The 27734-nt window shown below is 34.1% G+C and overlaps 1 protein-coding gene across 1 annotated transcript in view; it reads left to right on the forward strand.

Annotated features, from left to right (window-relative positions):
* SAMTOR (S-adenosylmethionine sensor upstream of mTORC1) overlaps positions 1-27734 on the forward strand; it is an 84434-nt gene that overhangs the window by 903 nt on the left and 55797 nt on the right. Inside the window, exon 2 of the mRNA XM_024757839.1 lies at positions 13797-13938. Coding sequence (XP_024613607.1) covers positions 13797-13938 — 142 coding nt within the window. The remainder of the gene's footprint in view (positions 1-13796; positions 13939-27734) is intronic.

Consider the following 27734-nt stretch of genomic DNA (forward strand, 5'->3'; position numbering starts at 1 on the left):
CTGCATCTTAGGGTTTATTTAGGCGGGAGAGGAAGAGATCTGGGGCAGGTTCTCAAAATACTGTTTAGATTTGACTAATCCGTAACTACCAAGCCTCCTAAGGATACAGACCCTGGTGAAGCCGGCCGTCGCTGGGAACCCCTCTTGTGGAAGGTCTTGAGCAAAGGAAAAAGCCATAGTAGCTTTTGCTTGGGCCTGAGGAAGGTTTATAGTTGGGATCTACAGTTATCCTTGGTATTTTAAAATATAGGCTTTTTTACAGAGCTATTTTATAAGAAACTAGCAGTGAAAATTCCCAGTTTTTTCATGCGCTCAGGAGACATTTCTTCTAAAGATTAAAACGAGGGATAACTTTCTTCTGTCTTTAGCTTAATTGCAAACAAAAGTCGGCAGTCTTAGTTAAGTTAGGATTAGAAGCAAAATTATGACAGTGAAGGAACAGATAGGTAAGATCATGTTACTTTCGAGTTACAAACACTTTTCAATTACTCTGGAAGATAAAAACTAAGTGTCTTTTGTTCTCTTGAGTGTAGGTGATGTGTTTCATTTTTCAAACTTTAAGAGTTTTTTCCCCTTGGCAACTCAAGCCTCAATTTTTTAATAGCTGCTTAAATAGTCCTCCTCAAAGCTAGCCTATAGTTATTGTTTAATAGGTAGCAATAGAAAGAGACTTATCGGGCATACTGAGATGTTAAAATTTGTTTTTTAAAAGAATGCTTTAAACCCCAACCCACAATTTATTCAATAAAATGAGTAGTTACCATAGCAATCGTTGCATCATTCTTGATATTCAGAGAGTGCACTTACATAATGGCATTCAGTGTAGGTTCTTGTGTTGTTTGGAGAAATGAGCAAATAAAACGGACACTTTAATTTATCATGCTATTTTGCATAAACTTAAGCAAGTACATCTTTTTAAAGAAAAATGGGTAGCATATAATTCAGTTTCCATTTTTACCTTTTTATAATTATTCATTATTAACTTATTCATAAATGAATATATTCCATTTAATATACTACTAATGTGTCATCATGCATTCAAGAGCTGTTTATATTTGCTTAGTTCTCACATGTTGAAACATGTCTTTAAGCCTGAATATTAACCAAGGGAACATTTGTTTATAATGAGAATTAGTATTTGGAAGTTATGAGAGCTAGAATAGATACATGTAGTACATAAGTGAATGATCTAGTGTGCTTTAGGGCAGGTAAAGTCCTGGCAGTCTGTAAACATATGAATGAGACAGTTCTTTAGGCGTTTTAATGCCCTGAATTCCACCAGTGATCTAGACTTCTCTAGGCTTTACTCTAATGATATACAAAGCCCCATCAGTGAATTAGCAAAGTAAAAGGTCCTAAAGAGTCTGCCCTTTCTACCTTTATTTCTGACCTGTAGGTCAAATCTTAGTTGTGATTTGACAAAAATCCATGAAAAAGCCATCTGTGAAAAAGTCTGATTATGCACATAATAATACCAAAGAAGTAATTTTTAGTGCTTTCCTTTGAGGTCTTAGTATCATTATAATATCATTTGCAAAGTCATCTCTGGTTATAAAATAATAATATAAATGGTGCTTAGGTTCTAGGTCAGGTTACAAAGGCCTATTTGATCAGTAACATGCCTGCACTGTAACACCAATAACTATGCAAACTTTACTCCTTTTATAACAATATTCCTATCAGAAAATGCAGTGAAAGTTCCAGCTTAGAATCTTGGAATGTTAAACTAGAAGGAACTTTAGCATTTATCAGTGATTCCCAAACATGGATAAACAATAGACTTATATGGTTGCCTTTTAGAAAATTACTCCATTCCACCTCAGATGTACAGTTTCAGAATCCCTATCAGTGGTGCTTGGAAATTGGTCAGCCAGATTTTGGACTGGTAATCTAAACTACTTCCTTCCTTTTTACACATGAGTGAGCTGAATCCTAAGCATAGTAAAATAACTTGCTTGAAGTTTGGATAGTTTATCATTAGCACAGAACGTATTTTATGGGAATAATGTGTTTTTCTTTCCAATTCAAAGCCTAATGGTGTCTCCAAATGTTGGAGTGGTAGGGAAAATGGGAAGCAGGACGTAGCCCTAGAATTTGTGTTGGGTAAGAGGATGTAAACTGACGGGAATGGGGCAATCCATGGGATAGGTATGGTTCGCTGAGTTAGGGCTATGTGAGGTGTGGGTTTCTTAGGGAGTTATGGCAAAGAAGGAAATAAGTTGGGGTAGAATAAAGAAGGAGGCAAAACATTCACTGGATAGTAGACAGGAGTGAGACCTGGATAATGAGTGTAGGGTTGGATAATATAGTTTTCCCTTTCCTTATCTCTGGTAGTGGAATTGAACATGAAGCAGGAATAAGATTGAAAATAAGATTTTTCTGATGTGGTAGAAAAAGGTTTTTCTCCATCCTTCCCAGTCCATTTGTCCAAACTGATGCTTGTTGTGGCAGTGAGCAGGCTTGGGGTAGGGGGTAGTGGATAGGATTGTAAAGACTAGCAGGTAAGTTTAATGTACTCTTTTACCACTTTTCCCCTCTCTGCTCCATTTTACTGCCTGTCCTGTGTCACCACTTAGAGATCCTTTCTCTATTTGTATAAGAGTAAAGTGAGAACTGGAGATAAACGTCAGTGTTCCAGGCAGTGCTGATATCTGAAGTAGTTACCAAAAGGAAATGGTAGGGAAATGTTTAGCAATGGTGATGAGAAGGGGTGTTTCTGGTGTCAGCCATTTATAGATAAGGGACAGTCTTTTAGACTGAGTTTATATAAATGGAAATATGCTTGCAGATGTAGGTGTTTTCTGTCTTTGCTATACAGAATTTTCAAAATAATGGCCTTGATATAAGCCAAAAATATTTTAAAATATATCATAGGATTGGAGACAGCTTTTAAATAAGAAACAGCTAGTTTTTCTTTCCAAACAGGGAGTTTGGAACAGGGAGTCATTGTTTAATCAAATCTGCCTGATAAGTACATATCTAATTGAGAACTGAAGTAGAGCCATGTGTATTTTCAGTTGACTTTGTATGATTTTTTTCCATAATCCTAGTCACATAATCTTATTCCTGTAATGATTGTTATTATGCTTGGCATCTCTTTTTAAATTGAAAGTATCCGTGTAAAAACTACAAGAAAATGTAAAGGCTACAGCTGTTAGGAATAAAAGTATGATTCCCCATTCCTTAGTTTTGCTTTTTTAACTTATCATGTGAATGTCTTTACTTTAGCAATTTTCATCAACTTAATTAAGTCTCTGAATTTACTTATTCTGTATGCCAAAGCAGGTTAAACAAGTTTGTCACATAAACCCGTGTAGGTTATCAATCAGACAAAAATAAAAATGCACGTTACCCTGTTAACAGTGATATTCTCAAAGTCATGGTTTAATGGGAGATCTTTATTATACTTTTCTGCATTAAAAAAAATCAATCTTATTAGTAGCAATGATAATATTATAAAAGTGGTTAGAGTAAGTAACAGATTACTGATACTGAAACAGAAAAGGAGAACACAGAGTAGGTTGGTTCTGTAGACTAAGTCTGGAAAACATTGTTACAAAGGTTAACAGCTGTGAGCAGCATTTTAAGAGTCAACTACTAAATAGCCTAGTTTAGATGTTTAATTCTTATTGATTATTGAAATTATTCTTCCTTGTTTGAGACAAAGGGTGAGCTAGAATAGCAGTTTAGGATAAGCTGAAAAATATATTTGTGATTGAGTTTTCTTTAGCATACATCTAAAATGAGAACTGTAGGGGGGAAGGAAAAAAACATTTGAATTAGAAATAATTTTAAACTAAAACCAAAAGGTCTAAAAATGAAAGAATAAATGTATCGTTAGAGTTTTTCCTGAAACAAAGTTTTGAAATTGTTTTTAAAATTAGGATAACAGACTATGTGGGGGGTTTTTTGTTTGTTGTTTTTTTTTTTTGCGGTACGCGGGCCTCTCCCTGTTGTGGCCTCTCCCGTTGCGGAGCACAGGCTCTGGACGCGCAGGCCCAGTGGCCATGGCTCACGGGCTCAGCCACTCCGCAGCTGGGGCACGAACCCGCGTCCCCTGCATCGGCAGGCAGACTCTCAACCACTGCGCCACCAGGGAAGCCCTGTTTTACTTTTTTAACAAGTGAAGTTTTACTCTTTTTTTCTTTACATGGTCTTTTCTGATTCTGATATAGAATCTGAAAATGCTGGGTTTTTTGGTAGAATCTTTGCTCAATCAACAAAATAAGGTGAAAAGTGTCCACAGAAATGCTTGTTAACTTTGCCCTAGGAGAGTTTGAACTGCCATTCTAGCAGGGGGAAAAAAAATGAAAAGAGTTTAATAATTAGTAACACTAAAAGATAAAAGGAACATTGATAAACAGTCAGCTCAGTGAGGTACACATAGTATATTATTTGATTTCTAGTCATCTTTGTATCTTTTTAGGAATTTTTTGTATTTAAAAAGATACGGTAAAACTAAAAAGTATTGGTATAGATCCTTTGATTGTTTTGTGGGAAAAAATATAACAACAAATGCAGTGGATATTAGCCTTGATTCCACATCAGTATCATCTCTGGAACTTTGTGGAACACAGGCATCTGTATTATTTAAAAGCTCCATAGATTATACAGTGGACAAAAGGGTTGAGGAACACCTAGCTAAAGTACTCTAGATTGGAGTAGGAAGGAATCTAGAAGAAAGCAGATCAGCTAGGAGACTCTTACACTAATCTATTTTTTAAAGGTGAATAATAGCATAAATAACAGTAGTGATCATGAAAATAGAGAAAGATAAGTCAAATAGTCAAACATAAGTCGAAGTCAAAGTGAGCAGTTTTAATGAAAGTAAAGGGGAAAAGAGTCATTGATGATGTCAAGATTTCTTGCCTGGAAAAATATAAATAGCCATTTCCATCCAGTTTGGAAATGTCTGTGTTGAGGTGGGAGCAGGGAGAAAGGAGTAGACAGGCAGGTTGGCTTGTCATAGGGATAGTGGTAATGATTTAGTTTGGAATGTATCCCTTGGAAGTGAAGGATTGGAAGCTCTCTCTTGAAGTTGTAGCTTTGAGGGCAGATGAATGACCCAGTGGAGTGATGGTAATGTATAACTGAGGACAGATCCTTGGAAGATACCAGTAGTGTCCAGTTTTACGTAAGTACTGCCCATTCTACCGTATGCTCCCATGGCACAATTGCCTTGCTTTTATCATAGTTATCACTTATCAGTTCACTTGTCTTTCTCACTGAATTTAGTTACTTGAGTAGGACTCTGCCTTTTATCTTTGTATCCCTAGTACCTAGCACCTTGCCTTGTAGATTTAAGGCACATACACACACAAAAGAAAGAAGCTGATATACATATTTCCTTATAGTTTGAGTCTAATCTTTTTGTATTCATAACTTTAAAATTTTAACTTTGGATACAAATTTTTTGTAATGAATTTATGGTCATATCTTTTAAAGTGAGTATATTAGATTAATTTAACCTTTTGAAAATGGTCCAAATTATCATTATTAGTATCATTCCATTTTTTTATTAAAAAAACTGTAAATAGTGGCAAATATAGATAAAAAAAATTTTTGTTCTCAGAAAATGAGAACTAATAAGGATATTGTGTGTGGTATAATGTGTCTCTGTGTGTGTTGGTATAAGAAGATGATAATTTTGTGTATGTGTATATATATTATATCCTCTAATTTCACACACAAAATTTTGCAACCCCAATATCAATTGCCTAAATTTTGGAGGTGAAATTTGTACTTGTTGTAAAATCCAAACATCTGAGAACCACTGATCTAAACTATACTAATTTATTGTGCTTTAAGTGTAGATATATTGATGCTCATTGCAAGGGTTATTTTAGAACCCCATGCCTTTAGAGGGACATCTGAGTATCCCCTATTCTCATTTATACAGAAATTGCTCTACTTATATAGAAATTCCTATTCCCATTTATATAAAAATTTAAGTCACTGAAGTTTCTCCATAAGTCCTTTGCTTACACTAAACAAGAGATCTGTGTGGTGGTACACATTTCGGTAAAGTTGTTTCACAGGGGAATAACAGATACTGATGCCATTATTTCTAACTTTTCTTAATTTTTTCCATCTCTTGTACAGGATGTGTTCAAAGTTTTATATTTCAATTAACTGTTTTTATCATAAATATGTTTATAGTAAGAGAGTGCTCCATGTACAGAAGATGCACCATGGGCCAAACTGTGTTTATAAATGTGAACTTTTATCTATGCAGTGTTTTGTTTTTTAATTAAATTTGACTCTTCAGTTTGCCCCAGGTCTCAATTGCTCTGTGTATTATTTCACCAGACTTTTGAGTTTACAGTCTTGCCATAGACCCATGGCTTTAAGCCATGGCTGCACAGTGGATTCATTTGGGGAGCAGTGAAATAAATGACCAGTTCCCACCTCAGACCAATTAAATGAAACTTCTAGGGGATTCCAGTGTGCAGCCAGAGTTGAAATCACTGCCAGAAATCTAACAAATAATGCAGTTGCAGAGACTAAATAACTGCATTTGACTGACAAAAGACCATTTGTTTGTGGCTAGTAGTCAGTGTACTTTGCTTTAGTGCAAAGCTTTGTTCATATCCATGAAAGTTTATAAATTAAAAACTCATAAAGACAGGCAAGGTGGTATAGCGGTTATGAGCATGGACTTAGGCACTTGAGTGCCAGGTTTGATGTGTACCCTTGAGAAGGTTACTTAATCTCTCTATACTTCAATTTCCTTATCTGTAAAGTAAAATATCTGCCTCAGTGGGTTGGTATTAGAATTAAATGAATTAATATTTGTAAAGTGCTTAAAACAGTATCTGGCACATAGGAAGCATTACTTGTATTAAATACATAATTTTAAAAATTAAAGGTATATCTGTAGCTACCACCTGGATGCATTAAGGGCATTAAAGATTGAATGGTTTCTGGAATTTGTATCTAGACTATTCTATAGTGTCTTTCTTCTTCAGTATTAGGATTGCTGTAGTGTTTTTTCTTTTCTTTTCTTTTTTTTCTTAACCCATTTGCTTTTTGTATTTTTAACTTTTTATGTGAAAGGTCCAACCTTTTTAGCACATTAGAATACTGAGTTTTTTCCCCTTATCAGAGAAATGACTAGTCGTAACACGTTAGGTGTAAGATGCAGGTTTTCAGGTGGTTCGTTTGTTTGATTCTCAGGAGCTGCTTCAACACCAAACATCTTGGATGTTTTTGTCCCACCTGTGTGTGTCACTATATCAGATGCTCAAGAATACTGAGAAAGCTGGTCTGTGTGTGGTTTAACTATGTTCGTGAGACAATCTTGTCCTGATCACTTTGTTTTAATGTCTTGGAATGGCTGCTGAACTTGTTTCCACTTGGTCATGAGTTTCTCTGCTTACTTCATATTAAAGAAAATGACCTTTAAATGTTCTTTGAACTTGAATTTGGTAATCTGGTTATCTATTTGGTAATATACCTAAGTAAAAGTGAAATTTTTCTGAATTTCTAAAAGTTTAAGACTTGTTTGTGATACTCAAGGTAACTCGTTGTTTTTGTTTTCAGAGTATTTGATGACCCTCAAATTTAATGAAATACAGTTTTTATTTTGTAACTTTTGCTGTGTTCACAGCATGTCATATTTTAAAATGAAATTTATTGAGGTACAATTTATATACAATAAACTACACACAGTTAAAGTATATAATTCACTGGGTTTGACAAATATATACACCCTATATTCTTTTAGCACAATCAAGACACAGAACATTTCTGTTGCCCCCCAAATTTCCTCATGCTCCTTTGCAGTCATTCTCTCACTCTACTCTTGGTCCCACTGATCTCTTGTCCCTGTAGATTTTTTTTCATATTTTAGAATTTTATATACATGGAATCATGTGATAGCTTCTCCATTGCATTGTACGCCACTTAAGGACCACAATAGTGCAATGTTAATCTTTGGTATCGTGACTCACAAGGCTAAACTGACAAGAATGACATGCTATTCTTAAATTGGCCTCAGATTTACACTTGCTAAATGTCTTATCTTCTGTGCTTTATATTCTGTCTTTTTATACTGAGAATTAGAATAGAGTTATTGAAAAAATAGTATTATTTCTAATGTACTTCTAAACATCAAATGGTCCCAGCATGAAAAAATGCATGAACCTTAGCACCTCTTATTCATTTTATTCATTTACAAGTAATTCTTTATCTATGTAATGTGTTACCAATAATTTCTTCTTAACCTTATAGATTTTCCAAAAAGACCCATGTACTATAATCAAAGAATTTAATAGATGTGATTGTGTTTCCACTTGCAAGTTTGGTTTTTTTTTTTTTTTGACAATAATGTGAAGTGAAAAAAAAAAGATAAATTAGCTTAAAACAGTGGAGAGATTCTCAAATTGACTTTGAACCTATTGGTTTCCTAAACGTCTCATAACTAATATTTTGAGAACACTGTTTGAAGTATTCAAATTTTACTGCTTATTCATCACTATTATCTATTGACAGTTATGAACTGTAATTTGAATTTTACTCTAGCAACTATTTAATTTGTAATTTTTGCTGTTTCTTATAATTTTTTTTTTTTTTGCCGTACACGGGCCTCCCACTGTTGTGGCCTCTCCCGTTGCGGAGCACAGGCTCCAGACGCACAGGCTCAGCGGCCATGGCTCACAGGCCCAGCTGCTCCGCGGCATGTGGGATCCTCCCAGACTGGGGCACGAACCCGTGTTCCCTGCATTGGCAGGTGGACTCTCAATCACTGCGCCACCAGGGAAGCCCTTCTTATAATTTTTGAGCACGGTGAAAATTTAAATATTTTCTCCCCCATTAATGGGGTACCATGATTAACTTCTATAGCTTATATAAGTTATAAATCAAAAGTAGTCTTTACCTTTCAATTTATACTTTCTAATGGGAAATATCACACCTGGTTTTAATAGAAAACTCTATATAAACAAGTGACAGAGTACTATAAGGATGGCAAATGCATATGGGGGGAATTGTAAGATGATCAAATGGGAGGCAGGTAAATCCTCTTGAAGAACATGGGAACTCAGTTATGTTTTGAAGGCATGAGAGAGGTTAATTCAAAAAGGAAGAGTAGTATCCATTCTAAAGAGACAGTTTAGAGATTCCATTGGTTCACCTGAGTTTGGACCTGTAATACAGCTGTTCTTGAGCAACAATAAATAACTCCTTAACTTATTATACTTGGTTCTTACAAAGACACCTGCAGTCAAAGTAATAATTATCTTAAACTAATCACAAAATTCTTAAAAATGGAACTTTTTTTTTTAACAGCTCTATGACGTATTTATTTTATAACTGGAAGTTTGTACCTTTTCACCCCCTTCACCTATTTTGCCCACTCCCCGACCCTCTGCCTTTGGCAACTACCAGTCTGTTCTCTGTATCTATGAGCTTGCTGTTTGGTTTTTTTTTTCCTTCTTAGATTCCATAGAACTTTGTCTTTTTAATCAACTAATGAATGTGCTATTTTTTCCTAGTTATTGTCTTTTCATAGGAAGTAACTTATATTTATTCTTTAGTTGTTGCATGTTTGTGAAGGTGAGTTTAGTCAATAATTATGGTATTATTCCTGACAGTAGGACCAAGCTTCAGAATAATTTGGTTCATCCGATTTCCATACTGAATTTGTTTTGGCAACTTTAAGTTGGCATCACTTGTGTTTTGAATTATTAATTAATTTTTTAATTAGTGTTTTTAAAAATTTAAATGTAAAGAGAATATAATGAATAGAAGTCATGTTAATGTGAACTTCATTCTAGAATTTTATGAGACCATCAGGTGACTTTATCTTTAAGACCTGACAGAGCTTTAAGTTGATCTTAAAATGATGTATTTGAACAAATGAATACTGATTTCTTCTCTAGATTTATTATTTTAGTCTGACTATAAAATGTTTATTAACTATTAATTTCAAGTTAGGCTGCAGGACATATATATATTTAATTGTGCTTTCTAAATATAATTTTTTAATTGCCGAGACTTCTCTGTGTTAGGACAAATTCGAATGTATGCATTAACTAGAGATTTTCCTCTCCTTCTCTCCATTTCCTTCTCTTCACTTCCCCCCTCCCCCCTTTTCTCTCTCTCTGTCTCTCTCTTTAACTAAGATACATTCATATTTTTATAGGATGCCTGTAAGAAATAAGTAAGAAAATAGATTATTAATCACAATGATTTTGAGTCATCACAAATACCAATATATAAAAATCATTATAAAGCTAATTATTAATTCATTGAGATCTCTGATTGATTGAACTTTAATACTTAAGCATTTCTTGTTCTGTTCAGTAGATCTTTGATGCAGACCTCAGGAAGTTCTTAGTTCTTAATTTACCTTTCGATAATGAAAAAGTATTTCCTTTTAAATAAGACAGTCTTTTAAATATTGGTTGACCTAATAACTAAAAGATAACAACAACCAAAAAATCCTCAGAATTGAGTTTTAACATATTTTTTGCATATGCAGTTTGACCAAGTTAGCAGCAGAGTTTTGAATTTGTATACTGGGCACTGGTGAACTTCAACTTTTTTTGACTTTTGGAACCCAAATCATAAATCATTTTGAAAATACAGTGATTAAAAGGTAAATAGCACTATTTTGAATACTGTAAAAACAAATAATGGGCTATTATGAAAAAATACTGAATTTTCCCATTCTGTTTTCAATAAATTTATTTATTTTAAAAATAGCCTTTCAAGGGTATTCTGGAAAGTGGAATTTCTGAAGGCTAACTGTATTTTTTGTTCAACTTTGTAACCACCAGACATGTAACATAGTGTATACCTAGTAGTTGGGGTTTGATACTTTTTGTTGAATAAATACATGATTTAAAAGTTCTGGGTCCAGAATGGCTTACATGGGCCATAGTGAATATGTCAGGTTCGTATCTCTATTAGAGCAGATACCACATTTTAATACATCTTCTCCCCTTCCTTTGATGCCAGTGCTTGCTCGTTAACTTTATTATTCTCTATAGTGTTTCACCTAGAGTATTTTCCCAGCAAATCTGTTGGAATGAAAAGTATGTACAATTGCATTAGTTTCAATTATATATTAAGTGTACTGACTTTATTAATCACGTTAATCTCAGTATCAGCATATTTAGAGAGTCTGGAGACTCTTAAATGTTAGTGAAAACATTAAATAGAAGTTTACAATCAGTTTGATAGGCTTACAGACAAAATGTGAATCCTTCCTCAAAACTTCAGTAGAGCAGATAGTAAGCCTTAAAACTACATAAAAAATTGAAGTATTTAAAGAGAATTTTGAGTGTGAGAAACTAGAGGTCATCTAAAAAGCTGAAGGGCAGTAGGTTTCCACATATATATAAACTCGTCTTTGTATCTCATAACTAGTAGAATAATTCTAGAGTAAATTGAGTTTCACAGTATACAATGTTATAGTAAGGACTCTGAGAATTTATAGTAGATGCTTTTGGCGGCTCACACAGCGTACCATTGGTCCTTGGGTGTGGTGGACAAACACTGTGAGCTCAGAGGCACTTGACCCTGACCGAGTCCCATTTTAAATGTGTGTTGCTTTCTTTTCTATTTTTCACCTTTTTCCAACACTGATGGAGACCACTGAGGGAATCCCCTTTTTCAGTGCCTAAGTGTAGACTTAGAGGTACAGGTTGTTAACAACCCTCAGTTAATGGGGGATAGTAACTGATAGATAAATGCTCCAGCCTCCCATCCTTTAGGTATACAATTCCAGAGGCTTTTTGTATGCTTCTGTGCTGCCCACAGCAGCAGCCTCAGTAATGCACCCTTGTATTAGCATTTTCTCCTCCCTTAACTTGTTCTCCCCACTCCCTCACTCCTGTTTCATAGGGTTCCCTCCTAAATAGACTGCTTGAACCCAGGTCCTTGTCTTAAGTTGTACCTTCTGTAGAATCTAAACTAAGAAGTCTTAAAAAAAGGAAATCTGTTTAAGTATGTTAAACATAGCTTTTCCCAAACGTATTTGATCATAAAACTTTTGTTTGAATGACTTCTATTACCAGAAAATGTAGTAAATTTATGTATTTATTTATAATATGTACATTACGTAAGACAGTGAAACTTACATATTCAAACAAAGGGCCTTTTAGAGTTGAAGATATCCATCTCAAAAAAAGATAAAGCACCTTTAAAATAATACTGTACCTTAATGAATCATTTGACATCAAGTCTGATAAGTAAAGTCAGGAACAGTCTTATGAACATCATAGGTTTATTAAGGTATCATTAATCAAAGTATTTGTTTCAAAGACTTTACTTCCTGTAGTCCTACTTAGATACTTGATAAATAACTACATCTGAAAGATGTTACTAACACTGAGGGGTTTTTCTTTGAGAATGTAGAAAAATTTGTTTGCCTGCTTGTTTTCAGTGGACAGTTATTGCCAACCTGCTGTATAACAAATTGAGAGCCCTGTCACTACACAAATATTAGTGATTAATGAAAATATTATTGTATAAGAACATAACCATGAAAAAAGAGAAAGCTTTTCATTCTTTTGGGGTTTAAAGTCAATATTCAGACCAAGGCTGAGACTGATAGATATTCATCTTAACTGAGCAATGTGAGTGTGAGGGCATATTTGTACCCTTATTGCTCTTTCTGGTATTGGTCAAACTAGAAGGCTAATAGTTTGGTTTTCAGCTCAGTATGTGCTGGGCTAAGTGCTTAAAATAACCAGTAAAGTTTTTCAAATTTTGAATAGATAAGTGTTGTTAAATTTGAACTATTATAATTCCTTTTCTGTTAAAAAAAAAAAACCCAACTCTTAAGTACTGGAATCTAATTGTCTCACCTAGGGAAAGAACTTGACTATAATTATCATCCCCAAATTTGGTTGTTGTATTTATGTTTTTAAGTTTATTCTGTCACTAAACAATTGCCTATATTTGAACATGTGGCAAGAGAACCTAGATTATGTCTAAGAGCATTGATTGAAGCCAACTTGATAATTTTTGTTTACTCTTTTACCTTTACAATTATGTAAATGTTATTTATTTGGCTGTGGCATATTCATACGTTTCTTTATCAGAACTCACATTGATTTTTCAAATTAAATATGATGACTAATCTAATTAAAAAGGAAAAAAGGTAGTAGCTGGAAGTAATGCTGTGGCCAGATAATGTAGTCAACTTATAATTTTTATTCATCTTATAAAGACTCAAAACTTTGGAGAGTTTTCCAAGGTAATTTCTCTAGCAACGTTTTTGCACTAGGATTATAATTTTTTAAGTGTAGTATGCCTACAGCAAGTCCAAGTGTATCAATACACAACCATTTAACTTGCATGCTAATTTATGTTGCCATCTCACTTATCAACCCCTTTTAATATAGAAAATGATAAATTTGTAGAGATCCAAGAAAATAACAGACAAGAAGAAGGATTAAGTGGCTTCTCTGTTGCTGCAAGGTCGTATTGCCCAATGGTAGCAGGACAATTAATGTTTGAATGCCCAGCCATACTTGTCCCCTACCAGGATGTTTTTGGTTTATAAATTGATAACTTGTATATGTCTACTTATATTTATTTTATTCAGCTTCACAAATCCATCTGTTTAAAATGGTAAAATTTACTTGGTTATCAAATCATCATGGTTAAAATGATGAATCCAATTTGCATAAAGGAACTTCGAAAATTATGAAGTTTAAACTTCATAGAATTTTACTTCATGAGTTTGCTTTTATTCATCTTTAAATAATTGTAGATTATGCTGAAGCTTTTAGGAGCCTGATGTATTTTAAGTCAACTTAATTTAATTTTTTCCTTGTTTTTAGTGGGAGATTTTGATAAGATCTGGCGAGAACATTGTGAGGATGAGGAAACACTTTGTGAATATGCTGTTGCAATGAAAAATTTGGCAGATAATCATTGGGCAAAAACTTGTGAGGGCGAAGGTCGTATTGAATGGTGTTGTAGGTGAGTGTTTTTATGAACTAACAGTTTTGGTTTCTAATGTATTATTTAAATTCTTAAGTCTAAGTAATGCCGTATATGATTCATTGTACCAAAATAGAAATGTTTTAAAACAGATGATGTCTTTTAAATAGCTTCTCCCCATTGCCTCACTTTCTCTATATTTATTTCATTCACCTTTTTTTAATCAAAATGTTTTTTTGATATAACTTAAATTTCTTTGTTTCAACTTTTTAAATGTATAACTTTAAATACATTTGTTTAATTAAGCATTGGTACATTTAAAATAGGAGATTTAGCACTTGACTCATCATTAATAAGTTATAGTATAGAAATTTCTTTAGATAATTATATTTGGATTCAAGTAAAAATGAATACTTTCCATTCTTTAAAGCTGAAAACATCTTAAAAGTTTCCAAATCCTGAATTTTTATATGTGATTCAGGGTATTCCAGCACTTATATTGACTTTGGATAATGTTTATTTTCTCATAGCAGAGCTTCTAATTTTAAAAACATCAGAAAATGAATACTGCTGATCATTTCTCTCAAGTGGTAAAATAATAAGAATGAATTTGTATATTGACTGAATTTAAAAATCAATTTCCAGAAAACAAAACATTATCTTTCTGCTTGGACAATAAGTTTATGGTAACTTTAGGTTTATATTTCATTTCAATTATTTTTTATTCAAAGTTTCTATTTTGATTTCATTTAAAAGTTATATAATAGTGCCTATTTCATTTATTCAATAAATAATCCAGAGAAAAATATGTATTTTACTTTGTTCTTTTATTTATTCATTTAATAAATAATTTTAAGTGATTGTCTTCTGTGTACCAGTCACATCATAGGCACTGTGAGTATAGCATTCAACCAAACAGATAAAATCCTTGCTCTCATTGAACTTACATGCTAGTGAGGGTTAGAAGCAAGAAACAATACATAAGTTAAATATACACTAGGTCAGATAATGGTAAGTGCTGTGAGAAAAATAAAGCAAGGAGAAATAAAACAATTTTAAATAGGGTAGACAGAGAAGGCCTCACTAAAGTGATGTGTAAAAGACATGAAGGAAGTAAGAGAGCAAGCATTAACAAGTCCAGAGGCCTTGAGACAGGAGCTTGCTGGCATGTTTCAGAAACAGCAAGGAGACCAGTTTGGCTAGAACAGAATGAGAAGGGGAGAGTGATAGAAAATAAGATAACAAACAGCTAGATTTTGTAGGATCTTGTGGACCATTGTGAAGACATTGGCCTTTATTCTGCGTGAGATGCGAAGTCATTAAATGTTTTAAGAAGAAGAAGTTACAGGATCTTACTAATCTTTTGAAATGTGTCAAGGATTTTTAAGAACTAATTGTAGTGTTAAGACAGACTATAGAAAAGGCAAAGATGTTAGTAAGGAAACCAGTTAGGAAGCTGCTGCGGTAATCAAGGCACAAAGTTATAGTGAAACAGTTTTCTTGGAGAAGGAGAGAGTGAATGGACAGATGGTGTGGTAGGATTAATGCTCAAATGAGTATAATGACTTAAGAGAGGAGCAGGGGAGATGGTGATGTATACATGGTGGTGATTATGATGATATGTAAGAAGTGAGCTGAAAATGTGAGGTAGGTGAGGAACAGTGAAAAGATTGGTATTATCAATGGATTGTGGAGCCAAAGAATTGTGGAGTTGAGGACTAAAGGAAGGAGCCAGAGTAATAAGAAATGAGATGCTTGGGATTAAAATGTTTGGGTTTTTTTTTTTTTGCTTTTTCTAGAGAAAAAATGGTTATAAATGTGACTGTTCTACGGAGTATACATTTCTCCTTCAAGCTAAGAAACGCAAATTGAGGCATACTACTGAGCCAAATATTTCCCTTGTGACACAAAGTAATAATGTAATCCAATCAGGAAGTCAGTACCATCGCTATTTAAGACCAACATTCTTTGCTCTTAGCAGCACTGCTTTTAAGTTAGTATTCCAATACATCAGGCAAGCTCTCAGACTTTATTTCAAATACCACTTTGATATGTGGTATTCTCATAGGAGCATTTGCTTGTACCTTCCACTTGAATAATGAATATGCCTCACACTTCACTCTTCTTTCTTTTTCCTCAGATTTGTGTTTTTATCAGTAGTTTTTGTATCTACATGTGTTCTGAAAGAGGTTATTTTTAGGTCAAACTGCTGAAAAAGAACGTTAATAAGAATTTAGGTCAAACTGCTGAAAAATAACAGTGGCAAAATATGGTAAAAAGATGTTACTATGGAAAGTAATCCCAAGAGAAGTTTTATAGTGTCTTTACTTTAAACTTAAAAGTAGGTTGGGGAAAAAAGGCTTCAAAGCAATATTGAATTTTGAAATGAGTTATCTGTAGTTCTAACTTGGGTTATATGTATTTCCTTTCCCTGTTGACAATTCTAAGAGAGCAGTGTCACTCTGAAAAGCTAAAATCAGCTTTAAAAGGGGTTTGACAAAAGTTTGCTTCCAGTAGTTATACTTAAAACTTTAGAGGAATTTGATATGTGCAATAAGTCTTACTGACATTACCTTGCTGAGAGTTTGTTGACAGTTTAGCTTGAAGAATTATACATAAGATTTCCTTCTAAAAATTAGTAAAATTTTATTTGTAATATGAAGTATTTAAATTAGAAACAAAATACAATATAAAGTTATAGTTGTATGTTTAATAAAAGAATTTACCTTTTCTAACTCTCCACACAGAGGAACATATAAACACACCATTTCCTGAACCATTTGAAAGTAAATTGCAGATGACATGACATTTCATCTCCATCTCCTATATAACCACAATACTGTAAACACATTAAGACAATTAACAGTAATTTCCTAAAATATCTAGTTCATAAAATTCAGATTTTTGTTATTGTCCCCATAACATGCTTTATAATTTTTTCCCCCTAAATCAAGGCTTGTGCTTTGGTGGTTAAATTTTTTAGGTTATTGTTTTTGTTTTCCCTAACATTGCATTGTTTTTAGAGAAATGTTAGTTGATTTGTAAAATATACCACGTTCTGTATTTTGTGATTGTTGGTTTGAGGTGATTAGTAGCATTGTTCAAATATTCTATATATCCTTACTGATTTTTCTTTTTGGCCTTCTATCAGTTACCAAAAGAGATGTTTCCAAGATATCATTTTACTTAATTTTTCTATAATAATTTGGCTCTTCTTTAAAGATTTCATTTTCTATTGAAGTTCTCCATATTTTCATCTATTCAGTTAATATTTTTCTCTATTGAAAAAATTTATAATAGTTATTTTAAGTCCTTGTCAGCTTATTCCAACATAAAATTAATCTGTGGTTCTGTTTCTTTTGGCTGTTTTTTCTTTTGGTTATGGATCATTTTTTTCTGTTTCATGGTATGTCTGGTAATTTTAAAAAGTACACTGGGTTGGCCAAAAAAGTTTGTTCGGGTTTTTCCGTAACAGCTTACAGAAAAACCCGAACGAACTTTTTGGCCAACCCATATATACTGGCATTATGTTTAGAAGGGACTGGGGTAAATATTATTTTCCCAGAGAGGGCATGGTTTTTTCTCTGATAGGCAGCTGGGATAAGAGATTTAACACTTTGATCTTATCAGGAGTTAGGCTGGGTTGAAGCTTGATTACCACTTTAGATAGTTTCAGTTCGCATCTGGCTTCAAATGCCTTGAGAGTGAGTCCTGTTCTGTGTATATTACAGGTACCAACCTGTAGCAGGACTCTGGGACCTAAGCCTATGGAAGAGTGCAGAGAATTTTCTTTGCTTTTTTAGTCCCACTCCAAGTCTCCAGTGCTCCCCCCTCCCCCATCTTTTTCTTACTTGAAAAAAGACCTATGGGGGAAGGCAGGAGAATGGGGAGAACAATCTCTGCATTTGGGTTTCTTAAAGTTTCCAGTGTGTCACTCCATTCTAAGCAGCCATTGAAAGCTCTGCTGCTTTTCCTTTAATCGAACAAAATTCCTCTACCTTGGAAGGCTTGATCCTTCACCACTCATGCTCCTTTTCAGCAAATGCACAAAGTGCCTGTGGTCCCCTCCGTTAGACCTCTTTGCATACTCAGTTCTCTTGATTTCTTTTTAATACATTATTTTTAGATTGTTTAGGTATTTTTCTTTTTTCCTAGTTATAGCACAAGCAGGGGTCTATTGTGATTATCTGTATCCTAATCCAAAACTAGCTTTGTGTCTTTGTTTTGGATTTATTTGATTGTTTTATCATGGTGCCATTTAACTACTTCCTCAGTCTCCTTTATTTCTTGTAAACTGAACATTGAGTCTAAAGTGTTGATTCAGGTCCCAGATTTTTGCCAAAATATTTATTAGGTGAAACTGCATACTTCACATTGCATCACGTTAGCAAGTTCTTATTGTCAGGTTATTCCACTGTTAGAGACGATAAATTTTGCCATTTGGTTAAGGTGGTAACTACTAGATCCTTCCATTGTAAACTTATGTTTTCCTTCTGTAATTAGCAAGTCATACGTAGAGTGACGTTTTTGGCTTGTGAATCAATCCTGTCTCCCAACAATCTTTCAACTAACAGGTTTACTCCACTTATTAAATAAATCTGGGGTGGTAAAATGATTTTTTTTAATTGTATCATTCCTTGCATTTATTAGCGGTCATTCTTCTGTAAATAAAAACTTTCCCTTATGAACAGGGAATGATTACATGTTTTCTGGAGAGGCTAGGTAAAAGTAAACATATACATGTAATTCTTTCTGTTTAATTAGCAATTTTCAGAGTAAGGAGTTGGTGTAATGGTCAATTCCAATTGTGACAAGTGAGTTGTGGTTTTGTTGTTGTTGTTTGGTTGGTTGGTTTGGTTTTGGTGGATTTTGTCTGTTTGTTTTTGGAATATCACTGCAAGCTCCTGGATTCACTTTTTCCATCAGTCTTTGATTTGTGTTTGAGTGTGTGTTTGTGTTCAAATTAATCTGTATTTAGCCAGTGGGAGCCTCTTCAAAGCTGGCTTCTTGGTTCTGATGTCACCTTTGAGCACTTCTTGCTATCTACTACAAGATAAGCTTTACCTTCCCAGTCAAGACCTACAATCAAGGAGCCTTAGTTTCTTGTAGTGAGAAATAGAAATTAAGATCTGGGCACTAGATATGCTTCTGGGGTGTCCTTTCTTCTAGACTTTTTCACTGAACAGAAATATTATATAGTCTTAAATTCATAATTGATATTTGCTGTTCAAATGTAACTTTACAGGTTTTTTGCCTAACTTCTTTGTTTTATATTTGTATATTATCTCTTCTGTTACTCTGAAGGACTTAGTTTGGAATAACATCAACATATTTGCTTTGTTCTATAGTTCACATAAAATGGTTTCAAAATTACAGTACCAATTCTACTTCTAACAACAAACTGAGTAAAGTTTAAGATTTCTTTGCAGTTAGTTCTTTCGTCTTTAGAACATATCTCACTAAGGGTCAGAATACTGTGTTTAAAAGTTACATGAAACAATTCTTTTGTGTATGGTTATGTTACCAATTTACTATGCAGTTGGTTTCACTTTGTTTTATGGGCTTTTTTCTTATTTTCTTTTAATCTGGGGGAATATAAGGCATTTACGTGGTTCAAAAGTCAAAGCTTTACAAAAAGGTATACTCGGAATAGGCTCCCTTCCATTTTCTTCATTTGTTTCTTGTTTCTCCTTTTTGCAGAAATAAGCAAATTCATACAATGTATATACATGTATCCACCCTTTCTTATCTCTTCAAGTGGTACATGTCATATACTCTCTTTTGTACATTTCATTTTTACTTAATATTATGTCATGGAGATCATTCTATTTGTTATTGTATTAATCAGGGTTCTCCAGAGAATTGGCTCATGTGTTTGTAAAGGATGACAAGTCCCAAGATCTGCAGGATGAGTTGACACGCCAGAGACCCAGGAGATCCAAACCAGTGGTATAATTCCTATCCTGAGGCCAGCAGGCTCGAGACCCAGGAAGAGCTGCTGTTTCAGTTTGAGTCCAAGGCAGGAAAAATTCAGTGTTCCAGTTCAAAGGCAGTCAGGCAAGAAGAATCTCTCATACTCTGAGGAGGGTCAGCTTTTTTGTTTTACGCAGACCTTCAAGTGATGGGATACAGCCTACCCTCATTAAGAAGGACAATCTGCTTTACTCAGTCTACCCATTTAAATGTTAGTCTCATCCAGAAATATCCTGACAGAAATACCCAGAACGTTTGACCAGATATTTAGGCACCCCATAGCGCAGTCAAGTTGACACATAAATTGATCATCACAAGTATATAGATGTCTTCCTCATTTTGTTAAGTTACATACAAGCTTTTTCTGTTACAAATAGTGCTGTAACGAATAACCTTGTGCATATTCATTTTGTATTTTTGGCATTGTATCTTTGTAGACGTGGAATTGCAGAGTAAAAGAGTAAATGCATATGTGATTTTGTTGGATATTGCCACATCACCCTCCATAGAGGTTATATCATTTAATTCCACCAGCAAAAATGACAATACCTGGTTCTCCAAAATCTTACCAACAGAGTATGTTGCCTACCTGTTGAATTTTTGCCAGTCTGATAGATGGGAATTGATATCTCTATGTGATTTTAATTTACGTGTCTCTTATGAATGATGTTGAGTACGTTTTCATATACTTAGGAAATATTTGCCTTTTTTTTCTGTGAATTATGTGTTTGTGTTTTTGATGCTTTTTTTCCTAACGGTTTTTGGTCCCTTTTTTCTTGATTATTTTTTAGAGCTCTTTATATAATTTAGAGATATGTGCTCTTTTTCTTTGAGTTTGTATCTTTTGCCATGCAAGTTTTTGTTTTGCCATGCAGAAGGTTTTTGTTTTCACATAATCAGATATATCTGTCTCTTCTTTTATTGCTTCAAGATTCCAGTTGTCTTAGAAAAGCTTTTCTGATTCCCAGACTGTAAGAATTCCTGTTAGAAATTCACTCATGTTTTCATGTAGTACGTTTATGGTAATCATTTTTTTTTGACATTTAGATCTCTGACCTCTTTGGAATTCATTCCAGTGTTTGTTGCAAAGTATAGATCTAACCCCCCCAATAGTTATTTATTTCTCCAACATCATTTATGAAAACGTCTACCTTTTCTACAGTGATTTGACATATACTTACATGATATACCAAGATTCCCCACATAATTGGTTCTGTTTTAGGACTTCCTGTAATGATTCCTTGTCTATATCATTTAATCCATGCTATTCTACATCATTTTTCCGCCTCCCCACCACCATTCTTCTTTCTCAGGATTTTCTTGGTTATTCTTGTTTTTTTTTCCACCATATGTACTTTAGAATCAACTGGTCTAACTAAATTTTTTTTTTAACATCTTTATTGGGGTATAATTGCTTTACAATGGTGTGTTAGTTTCTGCTTTATAACAAAGTGAATCAGTTATACATATACATATGTTCCCATATCTCTTCCCTCTTGCGTCTCCCTCCCTCCCACCCTCCCTATCCCACCCCTCCAGGCCATCACAAAGCACCGAGCCGATTTCCCTGTGCCATGCGGCTGCTTCCCACTAGCTATCTACCTTACGTTTGTTAGCGTATATATGTCCATGCCTCACTCTCACTTTGTCACAGCTTACCCTTCCCCCTCCCCATATCCTCAAGTCCATTCTCTAGTAGGTCTGTGTCTTTATTCCTGTCTTACCCCTAGGTTCTTCATGACATTTTTTTTTTCTTAAATTCCATATATATGTGTTAGCATACGGTATTTGTCTTTCTCTTTCTGACTTACTTCACTCTGTATGACAGACTCTAGGTCTATCCACCTCATTACAGATAGCTCAGTTTCGTTTCTTTTTATGGCTGATAACTAAATTTTTTAAAGTTTGTATTTTTATTGGGATTACCTTAAATTTTTTAATAACTGGAAAAAAGTGGAATTTTTATAATGTTGAGTCACTGTGTCCATGAAAAAGTTATATATCCTTCCATTTATTCTAGTCCACTTTTGAATTTTCAGTAGTGTTTTAAGGTTTTCTGTATAGTGATTATGCACATTTCTTATTATGTTGATTCCTAGGTACTTTATCATTTGTTGCTATTATAAATGAAATCTTTCCTTCCGTTGTATATCCTAACAGGCTATTGTTTGTATACATGTGGAGGCTTTTGATTTTTGTATGTTTTACATCCTGTTTTACTGAATTCTCTTACTGTTTGTATTACTTTGTGATTGATTCTTTTGGATTCTCTAGGTATATTATCATATCTGTGTATACATAGAGTTTTATTTCTTTCTCTCCAATTCATTTGACTCATTATTTTTCTCTTGTCTATTACATTAGCTATGTTTTACTCATTCAGTGATGTGTGTGGTATGTCCCCATTATATAAGTTGCTGGCTTTTTTGGCTGATATATAGATACAATTTAACTGTTAGGAAGTATTCACCAAGCTCTGATTGATTGATTGATTTTATTAGGAATAGCTGTTGGATATTGTTGAATGTCCTTTCAGCATCTGTGGAAGTGAATGTTTTCTCCTTGATTTGTGAATATAGTGAATTATATGGAAGGATTTTTTATATTGAATAATCCTCATATTCTTGAGATACATACTCGGTCATATTTGATTCTGTTTGTTAAAATTTTATTTCATATTTTACATTGATATTTATTTTTATATTTTGTATTTTATATTTCTGTATTTTTTGTAGACATTCTCACACCTGATTATCATTGTATTTGCTCCATAACAAATGACTTTAGAAAATTTTCCTTTGTTTATATGGTCTGGAACTGTTTAAACAGTTTTGGCATTGCCTAATTTGTACTTGTGTGTTTTATTTATAGAGGTGACTGAGTGATGGCATGGAGAGGTCATTGCCATTGAAAGAATTTATTACTTACATGCCCTGAGAGAAGTGGGTATGCCATGTTACACAGGGAAGCACCACATTTGGTCAGGAGGCAGAAGCAGGAGTGAGGGGAAGAAATAGACCTGATCCTTTATAGGGTTTACATGGGAAAGGCAAAGCAGTGTAAACAGTATAGGACTGGCTAGTTTGAATAACTTTGGTGGGCTTTGGAACATAGGAGCTGTCCCTAACTGTCTGGTACCTGGACCTGAGTTAATTTAGGGTTTGGGAAACATGGACTTGTGTGAGAGTTAAATAAAGGAAATGGTTGGGTTGCAACCCATAGTTGCAACTCTGAGAGGCGCGCTCCCAAGTAAGTTGTTTATTATCTTTAGGAATTAGCTAGCCTTGGAGAGGCAGTTTCTCCCTGGGTCTGTAAGGCCCTCCCAGATGTCAGAACATCCTAAGTTACAGAAAATTAAAAGCTTGATAAATACAGGGGTTATCTGATTTTTGAAGCCTTGGTAGAATTCCTCAGTGGATACTGATGCTTTTTGGTGAAGCAACTCTTTGATAACTTTCTCTTATTTCATCTATGAATTTTGGGTTTGTTTAAATTTTGCAATTTAATTGCAAAATTAACTGTAGTTTATTAATTCTACCAGTAATCAATAGTCAAGTTTAATAAATTTTCCTATATTCCTATATCCTATATTTAATATACTTACCTAGAAAAATTATGTTTCATCTAAGTTTTCAGCTTTATTTGTATAAAGTTATACAAATTAAAGAACCAGTTTATGTATTTATTTGTTGGTTCTGTTTTTTTCTAACATTAATATCTTACTCCCTTTTTTTTGTTTTACTTTTTTCCCCTAATCCTTTGAGTTGGATATTTATTTTATTTATTTTGATTCTTTCATTTGTATTGATATAAATATTAAAGGTCTGAATTTTCCTCAGGTCACTATTTTAGTGCATTTCTTAGATTCTGACTTGTGGTGGTTTTGTTATTGTTTTTTAGAAGTTCTGTGATTTTTATTAGTACTTTAACTCCAGAGTTATTTAACTTTTAAAAAAATTTGCAGGTGAAATGAATTTTTTGTTTTATTTTGTTATTAGTTCTAGCCTTATTGCGTTGAGATTGGATGATTTTGTCTATATTATTTTTCCTATGGCTCTTACTGTAGTTTTGTTTGTGACCTAATACATGTATATGGTAATTTTTATGAATATTCCATGTGCACTTGAAAAAGAATAGAGTGAAGTTTGTTATGCAGTGATAAGATAAACCTTATTATGCTCTTTAGGGCTTCTGTAACCTTACTTATTGTTCATTTACTTGATTGAGAGTGGTGTGTTAAAGTTCCCTGTTTTTAGTTTTGCCTGTTTCTCCATGCATCTCATGGAGTTTCTGCTTTGTAAGGATGGCTGCTACGATACATAGTACATGGCTTCACTGGGAATTGTGGTCTTCAGCATGATAAAGTATACTTTTTTAATTCATTTAATGCTTTTTATTCTCTACCAGCCTCTTCTTCAACATTTCCCAGTCATCTCATAGATGAAGTTCATGCTTTAATAATCTTGCAACTGTGACATTCTATGAGTTCTTACATACCAAAAGCTATTTTTCTGTAGTTTTGTTACAAGGTGCATAACTTGGCTAGATATAAAATCCTTGACTCACACTTTCTTTCCTTCAGTTTTGAAAAAAAAAATGTTGCTCTATTTTAGTCTCATTTTGTATCGTTTCCCCTTTTTCTCCCCCCGCCACACCCCCCTCACCTTTTCCCTGCACTCTCTATTGAACCATTTGAAAGTCAGTTGCAGAGATCACAAGACTTTTGCTCCTGAATCCTTCAGTGTGTATCATTGCACTTAGTTGTTATCCCTCTTTGGTCTTCTTTAATCTAGAAAAATTCTCGGTCTTTTATGACATGGACATTTTGTAAAGTCAGAGTTTTACAGACTGTCTCTCAGTTTAGATTTGTATGGTTGTTTCTTTGTGATTAGGTTCAAGTTAAGCATATTATTAGCAAGAATATCACATAGGTGATACTGTATCCTTCTCAGGGTACTGCATCAAGAGGCACATGATCTATTCTGTGTTCTTTTTTTTTTTCTTTCAAATAATCATTATTGTTTTAGAGCAGTTTTAGGTTCACAGCAAAATTAAGCAGAAAATACAGGTAGCTCCCATACACCCTGACTCCACACATGGGCAGTCACATCACAATCACCATCCATCTATAGTGCTACGTTTGTTACAGTTGATGAACCCACACTGACACATCATTAGAATCCAAAGTCCATAGTTTACATTAGGGTTCACTTTGGGTATTATATATTTTATGGGTTTTGACAAATATATAATGACAAGTATCCACCATTATAGTATCATACAGAACAGTTTCACTGCTCTAAAAATCCTCTGTGCTCCAACTGTTAATTCCTTCTCCCCCCAACTTCCCCCCGTACCCAGCAACCACTGACTGTTTTACCGTCTCCATAGTTCTGCCTTTTCTAGAATGTATGTAGGTGGAATTAAGGTATTTAACCTTTTCATATTGACATCTTTCACTTAATAATGTGCATTTAAGGTTCCACCATGTCTTTCTTGGCTTGATAGCTTATTTCTTTTTAGTGGTGAATAATATTCCATCGTCTAGATGGACCAAAGCTTGTTTATCCTTTCAGCTACTGAAGGATATCTTGGTTGCTTCCACATTTTGGCAGTTATGAACAAAACTGCTGTAGAGACTTCCCTGGTGGTCCAGTGATAAAGAATCCACCTTACAATGCAGGGGATGCAGATTCGATCTCTGGTCAGGGAACTAAGATCCCACATGCTGTGGGGCAACTAAACCTGTGCACCACAACTGTTGAGCTCGAGTACCTCAAATAGAGAGCCTGCGTGCCACAAACAACAGAGCCTATGCTCTCTGGAACCCGTGCGCCACAACTAGAGAGAGAAAACCCAAACGCCACAACTAGGGAGAAGCCTGTGTGGCACAACGAAAGATCCCACATGCCTCGATGAAGACCCTGTGTGCTGCAACTAAGACCCGAAGCAGTCAAAAATAAATAAAATAAATAAATCTTTAAAAAAAAAAACTGTTGTAAACATCCATCTGCAGGTTGTTGTGTGGAAGTAAGTGTTCAACTCTTTTTGGAAATACCATGAAACTTGATTGCTAGATTATACGGGAAGAGTATATTTAGTTTTGTGGGAAATTACCTAACTGTCTTCCAAAGTGACTATACCATTTTGCATTCCCACTAGCAGTGAATGAGAGTTCTTGTTGCTCCACACCACCGTTTGGTGGTGTTAGTGTTCAGGTTTTCTGTCATTCTAATAATGTGTAGTAGTATCTCATTGCTATTTTAATTTGTATTTCCCCAATGACATGTGATATGGAGCGTCTTTTTCTTATGCTTATTTGATATCTGCACCTTCTTTAGTGAGGTGTCTGTTAGGTCTTTTGCCCATTTTTTAATCAGGTTGTTTGTTTTTGTAACGTTGAGTTTTGAGGGTCCTTCATATATTTTGGATAACAGTCTTTTATCAGATAGATCTTTTGAAAATATTTTCTCCTAGTCTATGGCTTGTTTTCTCATTCTATTGACATTGTCTTTTGCACAGCAGAAGTTTTTTATTTTAATTAAGTCTAGCGTCTCAATTTTTTTTTTTTAAGGATTGTGACTTAGATTTGGCAATGACTTTTTAGATATAACACCCAAGTTCATCTAGATTTTCTCCTAAAAATTTATAAAACTCTCTTAAGGGTTTTAGAGTTTTGTGTTTTACATTTAGATCTGTGATCCATTTGGAGTTAATTTTTGTGAAGAGTGTAAAGTCTGTGTCAGGGTTCATTTTTTGGCATGTCGATATCCAGTTGTTTCAGCACTATTTGTTGAAAAGACTGTCTTTACTCCACTGTATTACTCCACTGCTCCTTTGTCAAAGATCAGTTGAATGTATTTACATGGATCTATATCTGGACTCTCTCTTCTGTTCCATTGATCTATTTGTCTATTGTTCTGCCTACAACATACTGTCCTTGATTACTAATAGTAATAGTATAGTTATAGCTTTATATTAAGTCTTGAAATCAGATGGTGTCAGTCCTCCAACTTTGTTCATCTCCCTCAATATTGTGTTGGCTATTCTGGGTCCTTTACTTATCCATGTACACTTTAGAATCCATTTGTTTTATCTATAAGATATTTTGCTCTGCTTTTGATTGGGATTGTGTTGAATGTATAAATCAATTTGGGAAGAGCTAACATAGTGACAGTATTGAGTCTTCCTATCCATATTCATGGAATATCTATTTATGTAGTTCTTCTTTATCCTCAGTTTTCTATTTAATTTCAAATTTGAAATGTTTTTCATATCTGCATTGCTTAATTATATATAATTAATATTGAAGTGTTAGGTTACAATTTTCTTCTCTTTTATAGCTGTTATTTTCTGTGTTTTTGAGAATTTTCATCCACTGAAAAGTTTTGATATCTTTCTCTTCCCTTCTAATAGAAACTTGTACGATTGCTGGATTCATTGGACATCTCTTTTATGCGTTTTGTCTTTTATGTTAGACTGTGTATAGAGGTATAGGTAGAGGTTTGGGTGCTTGCTTTGTTTCTTAATTCCAAAGATCCTTGCTTGATTGCTACAGATATGAAAGTGGAGTTCCTTTAATAAGTATTGTCCTCTTTTGGCTGATTTATGAATTTTTAATAGGTTTAACTTATGTCAGTATGCTCTTTATTCTTAATTGCTTCATTCTTTCCCTTTATCAACACACCTCCAGAGATACCCCCTTTTTTCAAGGTGCTTCCTTTCTCCCTCAGAAATAATATCTTCACAGAGCTCTCACCTTTGGTGACAGCCCTTCCCATATACTTTCCAAACTTTTTCCTTTTGGTCTTCCTGTGCCTAATGCCTTGTTTCACTACGTCCCATAAGTCTTAAGATCTCTC

This window comes from Neophocaena asiaeorientalis, unplaced genomic scaffold (assembly GCF_003031525.2).
Source record: "Neophocaena asiaeorientalis asiaeorientalis breed wild unplaced genomic scaffold, Neophocaena_asiaeorientalis_V1.1 scaffold116, whole genome shotgun sequence".
Lineage (NCBI taxonomy): Eukaryota > Metazoa > Chordata > Mammalia > Artiodactyla > Phocoenidae > Neophocaena > Neophocaena asiaeorientalis.